General features: G+C 32.6%; 1 protein-coding gene across 2 annotated transcripts in view; it reads right to left on the bottom strand.

The window, feature by feature from the left end:
- The window catches only part of LOC145662874 (trypsin-1-like), a 138,828-nt gene that overhangs the window by 47,694 nt on the left and 77,241 nt on the right, over window positions 1-13,893 (bottom strand). For both annotated transcript variants that reach the window (XM_081728834.1, XM_081728835.1), the window contains one exon: window positions 7,494-7,533. In XM_081728834.1, the coding sequence (XP_081584960.1) occupies window positions 7,494-7,533 (40 nt within the window). The remainder of the gene's footprint in view (window positions 1-7,493; window positions 7,534-13,893) is intronic.

Here is a 13,893-nt window from a genome sequence, read left to right as displayed (position 1 = left end):
CAATAGTCCCATGGTAGAATGAAGAATAAAGTGAAAGGAAACGGAAGAGCCCCGAGAAGACACACGAGTCCAATGATTGTTCAGTACGAAGTCCACATGGCGCGAGCTGGGATCGAGCCAAGGACCCCAAGCACTGAGCCACCGTGCCTTAAGTGAATGATAATGGAATAAAATGTGGAACGAGATAGAATGCATCGAGAAAACTCACGGGTACGATGTTGTCCACGAGAAATGTACTCGCATGGAGATAGAACCAGGGACCCTAAACGCCAGAGATAAGCACACTTTATCATTCAGACACTGTTCCCCGTAAAGGGGAGATGAAAACTTTTAGTTTAGCGTCCCACAAATACCCTTTAGGCTAAAGTGACGACTTTCAGGGGGAAAGTCAATAATGTTAAGTTCGATCTCTCGGAAGTAAGTTCATGCTGATGTAACGTCGTATAAGTATTTCCTTTCTCTAAAGGAGATAATGCTTAAAGCAAGTGAGAGGAAACGAGAGTACTCTGTAAAACAATGTAAAAAATGACAGATATTACTATTGAATTCACGGTTGCTGAGATCAATGCTAAAACTCCACATGCATCCATTACATTCGATTACCGTAGGGAATAGGGATATCGGGATATGTAAAACTATCGATATTAGTGTCAAATTCAAATACATACTTTTCGTGGTCACTGAGATTAATGGTGAAACTCTGGAAGAATAAGTATAAAATGCCACGTACAAAACGTTTGTTCATCAAACAACGCACTTAAAGCAAACTGTGAACATACATTGTTTCACTCACGTAGAATACAAAAAGAAGTTCATTATCGTATAAGTAAAAAATCAATATTAGTACACGTGTGATATTGAAAAGGTGTGATTTTTGTTTCCTTGATATCATAAAGTTCTGTCTTATGTTTTCCTTATAACGAATTGAAATCTATCTGTATATTTACTGCTTTATAACTATTGGGAATGTGTTTATAAGTAATGAGATGAATTTATTTTTTTATTTTAGGTTGAATACAAATAAATAAAGACATGTGTATACTCCTTTCCTTATCCTTGTCGATATTGTTATTCCTTTTTTAAGTACTTATATCGCCCCCTAACCAGAAGAGGAAACTTCCTTATTTTATATATATAAATAAAACCCATCCCAAAGTTTGGAGCCCTTAAAAGTAACAGTATGACAACCCACCGCCTCCCCCCAGAAGTCGTTCCAGGATCCGCCTCTGAAAGAAAGAAGAAACGAACACATAAGGAAGAAGTAAGATTACCAACGGATGCAATTGCTCAAGAAGAAGAAGGAGATGCGGTTAATGAAATTGAAATAACAGAAGAAGAGAAAGAAGAAGAGATGATGAACATTGCCGAAGAAGAAGAAGAAACAGATGCACTTAATGAAATTCAAATAACAGAAGAAGAAAAGAAAACAACAGAAAGAGATGATAAACGAAGGTGTAAAAGATGAAGTAGAGAAATATAAAGAATTATTAGTAATATTAGAAAATTGTGGTAATATAATAACTGAAGAAGAGGAAAAGGAAGCATCCGCTTGTATCGAAAAAATTAAAAAAATGTTTACAAGAAGAAGAAGAAGAAGGGAGGTCAATTGATGAAAAGGTGATAAATCTTACATTTCACCGATAATACAAGAGGATTACAATAAGGAAGAGAAGAATACAGAAGAAGAGTCTACGAAAATGAACTACAAAAGTGGCTTAACGATTTATTTCCCAACCCTGGAAAAGAGGAAGAAGAAGAAATTTCTTCCATCATTTGTGGAAATATTAGCAGAGGCTAATCCTGAAAAAGAAGAATTAGAAGTTGATTTAGACGAAATAGAGAAGAGAATGGATGAATTGCTATCTGAATTTCAAGCAGAACGAAACATAAATGCATAAGTGGGATTTGGAAGTAATAATCGTAACCATAGTAACAATAGATTTTATATAATAGAAGAACGTAGAAAACAGTATAGAAGACATAATATGGAGGGTACATATATATCGATTATATCGCGAAGATTGTATCGTGAACTTTCATCATGTACTACGCCAAGAGGACAAGGTCCTTTGAGACAACGTTATAAATGCCAGTGAATATGTAAAGGCAAAACGGGGTAATATCACAATTAAGAACAAAGGTACTAGATGTTTAGCACATGCTATCGTCGTTGCCCTAGGATTAAAAAAATACAAGGAGAGAAATCAAACCGAATACAATAGATACGTAAAAGATTAAAATAAACACATAATAGAAAACAAGCAGAAGATCTGTGTGGTGTAGATTCAGTCATGGTGGTGGAATTCCTGAAATTCATAAATTTCAAGAACATTTAAAGGATTATAAAATCACAGTGTATAGGGGTTTTTCAGGAAGTGATGTCATGTTTGAAGCACCACCAAGCGTTAACGAGAGACATCTTTAAATTTACATTTCATAGGTAATCATTATAACGTCATTGAAAGCTTAACATCACGTTTCAGCTGCAGTTATTATTGCGAAAGTTGTCATAAGAAATATGAAAAAAGTATAAACATTTGAAACATTGTACAGCTGTATGTTACTGATGTCATCAGAAGCCACCATGTGATTTTAAAGAAGGTCATACTACATGCAGTGGTTGTAATCGAAAATTTTATGGTCATTCATGCTCTGAATATCACAAGTCAGCTCCTTATCGAAATGGAAAGCCTTTATGTTCAATTGTGAAATGTTGTGCCTAGTGTTTGAAAATTTATGTAGTAAAAGAAAAAGGATCTCAAGTATGTGGAGAAACGTATTGTAATATTTGCTCTACTATTGTACCACCTACTCACGAATGTTACATGAAAGTTTATGAAAGAAGATGATTTAAAAAGCCAATCAAAAGATTATCACGGAGAAGAAAACTATGATTGTATAGTATGGTATTGAATGTACACAAGATACGAAAATGGAAGATGAGGACGCAAACATATATGAACATATACCTAATTTCTTGCTTAGTCAGCGTGCATCGTTGTTATGAAGGTAATAACAGGAAAATGATTGTATCGTTTCTGGAAAACGTGAAAATATATTTGATGAGAAAATGTAATAGAAGACTCTCTAACACATTTACAAACATTAACACAATAAAATACATTGCACACAACTCGAAAGGCTATGATGCACATTTCATCATAAAAACCATGATTGAGAAGATTAATTGGATTCCAGAAGTGATCATGAATGGGGCGAAAATTCTCTCTTAAAGTAAGTAACGTAACCTTCATTGATTCACTAAGTTTTCTTCCTATGCCCTTAAGTAAATTAAATGGTGCGGTTGGTCTTCAATCCTGCAAAAGGCTATTTTCCACACTTTTTGAATCGACGTGAGAACGAGACGTATGAAGGTACGCGTCCAGACATTAGGTATTATGGTGCAGATACTATGAAAGTAGACGGAAGACTCGAGTTTATGCAATGGTATACTGAACACCACAATGACAACTTTAAAATGAAGAAGAACTCATAAAGTATTGTGTACAGGATGTCGCAGTTTTACGTGAAGCATGTATTTCCTTTATGAACACATTTGAGTCAGAAACGAATGTAAATCAATTACTTGAATGCATTACAATCGCCAGTGCATGTAACTTGGTGTATCGAAGAAATTTCTTAAAGGAAAATACTATAAATATGATACCAAAGAACGGGTATCGATGGAGAGATGTACAATCATTTGAAGCAGTACAATGGATAGCTTCAGAAGAAAAAACAAGAAATATTCAAATTACCAATGCTGCAAGTTCTATGGAAAAACGAATTGCATCAACAAAAATAGATGGTGAATGGACAGACCCCGATACAGGAAAAATACAGTAATATGAAGAATGTTTTACCCTGGTTGAATTTTTTTCTACCCTAATGACAGAGATAAACCCATATATAACAATCCTACAGACACCATGGAATTTCGGTATGAAGCACAAAGAAGAAGATTCAAAAATTTAAAGTTTTTGGGTGTGAAGTTGGCGAAATATGTTGTTGTGAATTTAAAAAATAAATGGCAGGAAATGAAGAGATGAAGAAGTATGTTAGTAATCATCCGTACACAAAGAAAACTCCATTGAATCCTCGTGACGCTTTTTATGGAGGACGTGTGAATGCCATAAGTTTGTATCATAAGGCAGAAGAGTGAAGAAGAAACAATATGTTACAAAGATGTTATTATCCTTTATCGCTACATATATAAAACTAAGAAATTTCCAATTCTTCATCCCAATATTTATTTGCCTGGATATTCAAATACTCCCAGCATTGAAGAGGTAGAAGGATTGTAAAGTTAAGCATTCTTCCTCCAAAAACTCTCTTCCATCCGGCGCTCCATTACAAATCAAATGATAGATTAATGTTTCCACTTTGTCGTACATGTTGTGATGAATTAAACCAGGCACATTGTAATCACAGTGATGAAGACCAAATTCTACATCGTACATGGGTAGCAGAAGTAAGAAAAGCATTGGAAGAAGGGTACAAAATAATGAATATTCATGAAATTGGAGCTTATGATGTTGTTCAACATGATAAAGAAACAAAAAGCGGCGGTTTATTTGCAGAAAACATAAACACCTTCTTGAAAGCAAAAACGGAAGCTAGTGGCTGGCCATCATGGTGTGAAACAGATGAGCTAAAGGAGAAGTACATACAGCAATTTTATGTAAAGAAAAGAATACGTCTAGATGTAAAGAAAATTAAACATAATCCAGCACTTAGGAGTTTAGCTAAATTAATGTTAAATTCAATTTGGGGAAAATTTGGTCAACGTGAGAACATGGGTCATGCAAGCAATATTAATGACCCCAAGGAATTATATGATAAATTAACATCCCATTATATAGACGTACATCAAATATTTCTAGTAAATGGTGACATGTATGTATATTGGCAATACACAGATGAAGTTCCTCGTTCGCTAGCAACAGTAAACATTGTCATAACTGCATACACAACAGCAAAGTGAGATTGGAATTGTACAAGTGTTTAGAACAATTACAAGAAAGTGTATTTTGATACTGATTCAGTAATTTATACTAAAAAACCTGATGAAAGCATAATTTCAACTGGTGACTTTTTAGGTGATTTAACAAGACCCAAGAATTATGCGTTACGTATTTTTGAACCCAGTAGGAAGAAATAGTACCAAGTATGCAAGATTACGAGACGTATGCGCTTGTTGAGCTGCTGTCACTTATTCAAACCAGAAAAACTCTTAAGGCACTCCCTATAAACAAGGAAATCTATTCATTTTTATCATTAATTACTACATGAGCTAAACAATGATCTAACTGCCTTTAAAAATACTAGATAAGTCGTTGAAAATCCTTTCAAAAATAGTGATATTTCTCCAAAAATATAAATATGATAAACAGAGCCAATTTCTCGCACGTTTGTCACTTCGTTCGTTGAGGAAAAGATGAGAGATCTTAAGTTCCAGAATGCCGAGTTCTATTGAAATTCTAAAATCGGAAAGTGAAATTTCTAATTTATAGTGCTTAGTACAACTTACGAGACAAAATTCTCTTGAGTTGATACTGTATAGAAATTGTTCCGAACACAAAAATTGCAAATTTCATTCCCTCATTTTTGTATTTCAGTAGAGCAAGGCATCGTTTCACGTTTCAAAACTCTTGAACTTGAACGTTCAATGGGTGTAAAATTAGGGGGCCAAAGGGAAATCACATTTCCATTTACACTATTAACATTCTTTCGCCTTAATCATGTAAGCTTGTTTCAGTGATATTTACAAATTCAATTTCAAGTTCATCGTGCTTCAAACCCCCTTTATCTTAGTCAAAGTTAAATGTTCTGACAAGTATTCTGATACAATGCCAAGTTCTATCGAAATCTAGAAACTTAAAAATGTGATTTTGTAGAATGAGCTATGTACCCCACTACTTCCACCGAATACGTTGTACATAATTATTAAAAAATGTTAAGCTAGGTCCCGTCTACAGACTTGATATTCCGTGTCATATATAGCGTCTGTACTTTAAAAAATCTTCGAGCTTTAAATCGGACTGCAAAACGTAAAGGTATAAATTAGACAGCCATACTTTTGTTTACTTGTATATTTCAATAGGAATATAAACTAATTATATATCGATTTCAATGCATGATCTTTCGTTTTAAATATATAATTTACTATTGAATTTTGAGAGTTTTTTGTGTGTATATATAGAGTATAATTATGTGTTCAGGCCTTCATGTATATTACTGCGTGTCAAATGGAATCAATACTTTCAAAATCAACTAATTAGTGATTTCTAGTTATGTTTAATGCCTGATAAAGAGTCACTTCCCTGAAGAATGTTTTTAGTGAACTTGGAACAAAACTGCTGATAGAAAGATAACTAGAAATGCTGGATCCACGGCTGAGTGAACAACTGCAAAATGTGTTATCTGATTGCTTCCAACAACTTTTCTCGGTTGGATGAGAACAAAGAAGACTTCTAGCTCTCTTAGCACTTAAAAATTCTTTCTTTTTCTTTCACTTCATTTTTTAAAACTTGAAAGGTTGAACCTAAATAAAAGCTTAGATACATACTTAATTTAATATTTTAGAACTGTAACAATAAAAGGAAGAATCTTATTGGTTGTTGAAACGAATCATATTTTCTCTCAATTTCTGAAATGTATAAGCCGTAGTTTTATATTGGACTTTATAATGTGGCGGATGAAAGCAATCATATATATTGCTGAAACTGTAATACATATCATTAAGAACAAATGTTTGGTTTGGTCACATTTAATTTTGTTTTACAATATAAAGTTTTAAAAATTAAAAATGTAGTATATTTCACTGGTAACATAAGGATTTATTTAGTAGTTTCTTATGAAGTAGTTAATACAAATTGTTTTGTATTTAGATTAGTTTAGAAACGAACTCCACTGAAGAACTTGAACGTTCTTAGTATATTATAAGTTGATGGGGATTGGGGATTTTTTATGTATGTAAATAGACATAAAATCTTGTTATATTATATTTCCAATAAACAAAAATTTGAGAGGAACAAAGTTGTTTGGTATAATTTCATCTATAGGGAAAATACATTTTGTTATTTTAACCTGAATAGTAGGCTAATAAAAATTTTAAGTTAATATTCATATCAATAGATCTCTCGCATCTGTGGATAAAACATTCTTATGTACAAGTTTACATGACAAACAAACGTTAGAGTATATGATAAGATTCCCTATATGTTATCTGTTAGAAAATTAGTTTCTGCAAGAGGCAACTTGCTAACTTTGTTTTTAAATACTTGACTTTACTTATCTCATAAGTTATTTCTATTCTTGACATGAACTATTTTAGATTTATTCAGGATATCGAAGTGTGCTTTCAATAAGAAAACATGTTAATGCTACTAACAATACACCCACAACGGTCCATCATATTTCTTTGACCATTTTTCTTAAACGAAAGTAAGAGTATACTAATATTGAAAGTTACATAGAAGAATAATACTCACTGCATTTTGATGCATTTGCTGCTTGTTGACTAGATCGTACCTGTGGAGGATCATAAATTATTTAATTAATGAATAAAAATGAATGAATAAAATCTCAATAACCTATTGTAATTAGCACACTTATAATCCTTAAATGTAAATATTCAATCGAGTTAATGAGTTACAAGTAATATTCTAAAATATGTCTTACATTTGGAAGATCTTTTCAATTCTAAACGAGAATACAATATCTGTACAACATTAATAAAACAGAAAAAGATATAGGTAGAGTATATCCATTCTTAAGCTTGTATTTTTCATTTAAACAAAAAGTTATTGACAAGGAAAATCTGTATATTGGAGAAAATTAAACCAAATAATTAAAATCCACAAGAAAAATAAATATGTATTGTAAGATTGATTAGTTTACTTGTTCAAACCTAAATTTAAGATAAAGTGGAAAGTAATAGTTTGAATTATATATTTATATATTTTGTTGCCTAAATATGCCAACATTTAATGTATAACATGATTACATTCATCTTTAATATTACCAAATATAGTTTTTTCCTGAGATGATTTTTAAAAAAATGTTATAACTTATGACAATTTATGGACCTATCTCTTAAATATTCGAATCCATTAATACATCAATATGATACGATAGTTGTTCCTGCACTCAGAGATTCAATTATATTTATGTATCCAAACTAGACAATTACATTTTATTTCATTGTAAAGAAAAATTACACAAATCTGAAGCAAGTATTGTGTGTTTCTAAATCACATACTAGTGTTCATACATTTATTTCGACTTGATGTGTTTCATCTACTGAATTTCTATTATTTGTAAAATTGCTTAATCAAGGAAAGCAAACTCTATTATTGAGCAGAGAGATGTGGAAAGAAGTAATGTTTAGTACATTACTGTTTATAACAATTATACGCTGACAATCTACAGTACTCCTACTATGAATCCAAACATTCCTTATTCTTTCTTGATAATGTGTGCACAAACATTACTTCTTCCAACGAAACTAGTTCTCTCTTAAAACAAGTTTATTCACTTTCCATGAAGTTTTCATAATTTGTAATTAACTTGCAAATAAAAATAATTCAGATTATTCTGTTATTCTAAATTTAACCATGTATGGGTTTACTTTTTCAAATTAAAGCTAGAAAGTAGGATAGCAGTATAAACAAATGCATTTCGTGCAAACTTATAACTAAGGAGGACCTTTATAATTTTGTAAATCACAACTTATTTATTTGGTTTGAAAACTTAAACATGATCAAGATATTTGAATGGATGCATTCCAAAACAGTCTAAGTCAATTTTTTTGTCAATTTTGAGATATTAGTTCTATTAAGTTCCCTTTCAGTATCTCCGTGTACTGAACACGGTTTCATGCCGAAACTTCATAAATCGAATTAATTGTAGGCAAAAGAAAACAGCATTCTTTTCCAAGGTGTCCTAAGTCAACAGTATTCTCCGAAGCTAATTTCTGACTCATGCCTAAAACCACTTATAAAACCCTCGCTATAGATGATAATTTCAACGCTATCTTACGAAAAGTAGGCAATTGCAAGTTCCTTTCATGTAGATTACTTTCCTTTTACAGAAACACAATGATGGAAACAAACACAAAAATGGTCTGTCTCCTGAAAAACTTACTTTTTGACTTAGGTTGTTTTGAAGTTGAGCTCTTCATGTGTTTACTTTTGAGGCAAAGATTGTAAACTGCTATCTTTCGTATAATATTTTGAGAGTTAAACATCCATTAACAGAAGTATTTATTATTTATTTGCGAAGTTTAACAAAGTGGGTTACGTGCTATTAGTTACATAACTTTTATTGTGATTGTGCTACTTAAAATACAAATAGGTACCGATAATTGAATTATGATCATCCATCCAAGTTGTGAATTCGACTATGTTATATTGCTTAAGTTTTCTGATGACAGCCCTCACTCTCCTAGAGCATACTTACTATTCTGAATAGTCACCTAGTAGTGAGAGTTGTCATCTAATTAGCAAACATTAATATTTATAAGTGCTTAATAAGGTTCAGACTCTGGTGTTTCAAAGAGCTGGTTCCTCGATCGTGTAAACAGCTTCTCTAATGAGGTATTTCAGAGCATCCGAGGCGAATGTGTATCAAGATTGCAACAGACAAGTAATGAATCGACGATTGTGCAACATAGAGTGAAAATCGCATTCACTACTGGGATGGACTCAAGACGCACCACACTGGACGAGGTAATTCCCCAGTGCAATGTCGATCAGTTGGAAAACATATCTCTTATGGACATGCAATGTTAATTTGCATGCTTTGCTATTTCACCAGATGATGTCATCCACCTTCTTACTGAGATTTAGGAACGTCAGCGAGTCACTTAGTGTAAGAACGTGAGAATTGTATAACAGTGAATTGGAAGAAAAGTCTCTTGATCTGATGACTCAATGTTATTACTCTACTCCGTCGATAAGTATCTGGATGTTTGGCTGAAACCCAATGAGACGGTGGGGTTCTAGTTTATATGGTAAGAACAGGTCACTTAGCGGTTGCTGACGAACTCGTGACTGGTTTGCGGTATGGCAACCTCCTGGGAGACGGGTTACATCCCATAATGTTGTAAGTTTTCTATGGTAATGGCATCTTCCGAAGCGATAACGCGCCTATCTGTCGCGAATATACGGTACAGAATGGTTCGAGAAGCACAATATGGTGAAATAGCAGAGCATGCAAATTAACATTCCATGTCCATAAGAGAGATATTTTCGAACTGATCGACATCTAATATCTTCCTTGGCCTCCGAATTTCCCAAATCTCAACCTCATTGAGCACCTGTTGTATGTCATAGAATAATATCTTAGCTCTACGGAAGACGAAAGGATAAAGTATTGCTGTTAAGTAGGTGGTCATAATTCGATGGTCGGCAGGTACAGCAATTCACAGGTTGGAATGTACAGAAATTTACATATTATTAATAATAGTGTTCTTTCATGAAACTAGTACACAGAATCTAATGGTTTTAAAACTTAAATTGATGTAATACATATGTAGTAAAACAAATTTAAATTTTTGAACACGTTTAAAAATAAACGTTTTATAAAATGTAACAATAATGGGCATTGTTTTATATCAATAACTTAGTACAGTTGCTAATTTGAACTATAAAAATTTATTTCAGTACATTAGTGATACTTTGAAAATCATGAGGAGAAAATAATATCTTAATACTTGAAGTGCAAATTCATCCTAAGCAGAATTGCATGTGAAACTTTAGTAATCAAAAGAAAGTTGTTACTTTCAAATGTTTATGTTGAGTAATCCAGTTATTAGCTCTTTTATTTGAATCTATAGGTATTATTAGTAAGAATCCAATAAGTTAATACCATTTATGCTTTTATACCAATACTTGTAAAGTTCCAAACAACGTAGGTTAATCATAATTTTTAAGACAATCTTCGATTACTTTTTCAATTTATACAATTTTTATACATATAGTGAAAATATAATATGTTGCAGAAATGTAACATTCAATCATTAAACTGTGTTATTTGAACATACATATTATTACATTTACACTATTAAGTATAGACTTACACATTAAAAATATTTCATTTTTGTCCTTTAGAGAAATTGTATCACAAACATTTTAATACTAGTAATCTTTTATTTTGCAATATATTCAGAAGAACAAACGACAAGTAAACATACTTTAAATATTTATATATATTTAATACACATTACATATTTTGTACCAAGCACATTAAAGTCATTCTCGACTGAATTGCGAAACAAAAATAACTTTAGGCATATTATTATATCTTACCGTACAATCAATAGCTTTTGGAATGATTAGAAGTAGAGACTAGTACTGATATTTGTTTTCCTTAATGCTATATTTAAGTTGTGACTCAACACTTGCTATTGAATAATGTTATAAATTGTTTCCTCACCTATACAAAATCAATTGCTATGGTAGCATTATTTATTCCTAAGGTACTATTAAATTTAAAGATATTATGTATGATACATACTTAGATATTCTCAAAAGAATCTAAGTTTCAATACGAAATCATCATCCGTAATATTAAGAAAAAATACATGCCAGTGGAGTGATACACCTCACCCATTTCATGGGTTCCGAAATACAGGTTTCTCCATTAAACACACTCACAATCACATACATATACTCTCTCTCTCTCTCTCTCTCTCTCTCTCTCTCTCTCTCTCTATATATATATATATATATATATATATATATATATATATATATATATATATATATATATATATATCGGATTTTCTAAAAAATGGCGCCCACGGACTACAGAGAGCTATTTCTGAGTACAAGATAAAGCGAAAATGTTATATAAGGTATACACACCGTGGGTCTCATTCTTCCGCTATGGGGAAACAAATATTTCACTACGTGGTAACCTCGTAAAATAACTTGGAACCGTTAGCGTTGCTCTACGAATCCATCAAACAGTCACATCGATTATTACGTTAATAAGTGATTCTAATATCAACGCCTATCGACTTTAACTTCCATCTGGGAAGAATCGATGTAACTGTTTGATGGATTGGTAGATCTAATCTGTGGTTCTTTATCTGCTACATTATCACATAGTGCAATTTGCGCCTTCATACGAGGACCCGAAGGGTATGATTACATATATATATATATATATATATATATATATATATATATATATATATATATATATATTAGCTTTATTTTGACTTGTAGAATAGTACTTTGTAGTCCTTGGGCACCATTTTTAGAATATCCGATATATATAACATTATAATTGTTTACAGTATAATACTATTTTTTAGAGAATATCAAAAAATATGCGAATTAGATTTAGCTAAACGTGTAAGAATACCGTTATTGTATAAGGAAGAAAACACTCAAATCGCAAAAACAGTAAACTATTCTCATAGTACTGTGCAATACTCAATACATAGGTCTAAAAAGATTGAAATTCATGAAAACTAACAAAGGAATGGTAGGGAACGCATCACAAGTGAGAAAAGACCAGTAGTTTGTACGCACTTCTTTACGAAATCGGCAAAGACGTCCTCTAAGCTGACTGTTGATATATTCAGTACCACTGAGAAAAAGGTTTCTGCCACAACAGTAAGGAGAAGGTTACAACATACGAGGTTCAACAGCTGCAAAGCGAAAAAGTAAACCTAGTAGTCGGATAAGAATAAAAACCAGCGCTTGTAGTGGGGTATACCATCGAAATTTCACTGAGGAGAATTGATCGCACATCGTGTGGTGGTACGAGTCTAATTTCGAGGTATATTCACTTGATGAATCCTAGATTTATTTCAAACACAACAACATAATAGAAGAAGAAGTTAACTTATTGCTAATTGTTCTTTCTTACTTTAATATTTTTCTTTGCAGTTTCAGGTGTTTCACGTCAGATACAGAGCGAAGAATACAAGCCAGAATGTTTTCTACAAAGCGTAAAACAAGGAATATACCTAGGTAATAGAGTGAGGTTACATATCGGCACAAGGAGTCGGCAAAATGCTGATGTGTGAGGGTCGAATGGATTCCAGAAAGTACATTCAGGTACTGCAATCTGCGCTTTAAAATGTTCGGTCGCACTAACATGTATAAAGTTCGTTTCCAGAAAGACAACAAATCATGTTGCGTGAATGGCAATTAAGTAATTCTCACAAAATACAGCTTCCTGGACTGGCTTCCTCAGTCACCAGACCTTAACTCCATTGAACATCATTGATTGATAAGGGAGCACTCCTTCACATCAAAAGAAGCATTGAAAGTGTTTCGAATCAGGTGGGCAGCTACTACTGCATAAGAGTGTCACCGCTTAGTGCTGTTTTTACCAAAAAGAATAACTACTGATGTTAAAGCAAAAAGCTTTTAATTTTAGAAGATATTAATTTACTGTAATAAATATACCCTTTTTCACAAACTTACTTTCTGTATTTACCCTAAATGTAAAATAATTTCAAGTTGTTAAGGTTTCACATAAGTGGCAAATAATTCTGGTGAAGGCTTTATACGAGGGTTCGTTCCGAAAGTAATGCATCTTATTTTTTTTTATGAAAATTAATGGAGATACATAAATAACAACAGCACAACTAAACAGAGCAATATTTCAGCTACAGACTGTCATTTTCCCACATAGTTCTCACCATTCGTTATGCACTTTTGCCAACAATGAACAAAAGCCTGCATGCCGCGCTTGTAACAATTGGAACCAGCTGAAGCTAACCACTTTCTTACAGCTGTGACAACAGCTTCCGAGTCTTGAAAATGTTTGTCACATTCAGCTTTGTAGACAATTCTCTGGTCGTTATCCGGACATCAGTACGGATGAGTTGATTAAGATGCTCTTCATTGCCACGGTTGGCAGCCGTGG

The sequence above is a fragment of the Thermobia domestica genome, chromosome 10, assembly GCF_964235325.1.
Source record: "Thermobia domestica chromosome 10, izTheDome1.hap1.1, whole genome shotgun sequence".
Lineage (NCBI taxonomy): Eukaryota > Metazoa > Arthropoda > Insecta > Zygentoma > Lepismatidae > Thermobia > Thermobia domestica.
The sequence above is the reverse complement of the archived record's forward strand: the minus strand, read 5'-3'. Positions and strand labels throughout refer to the sequence as shown.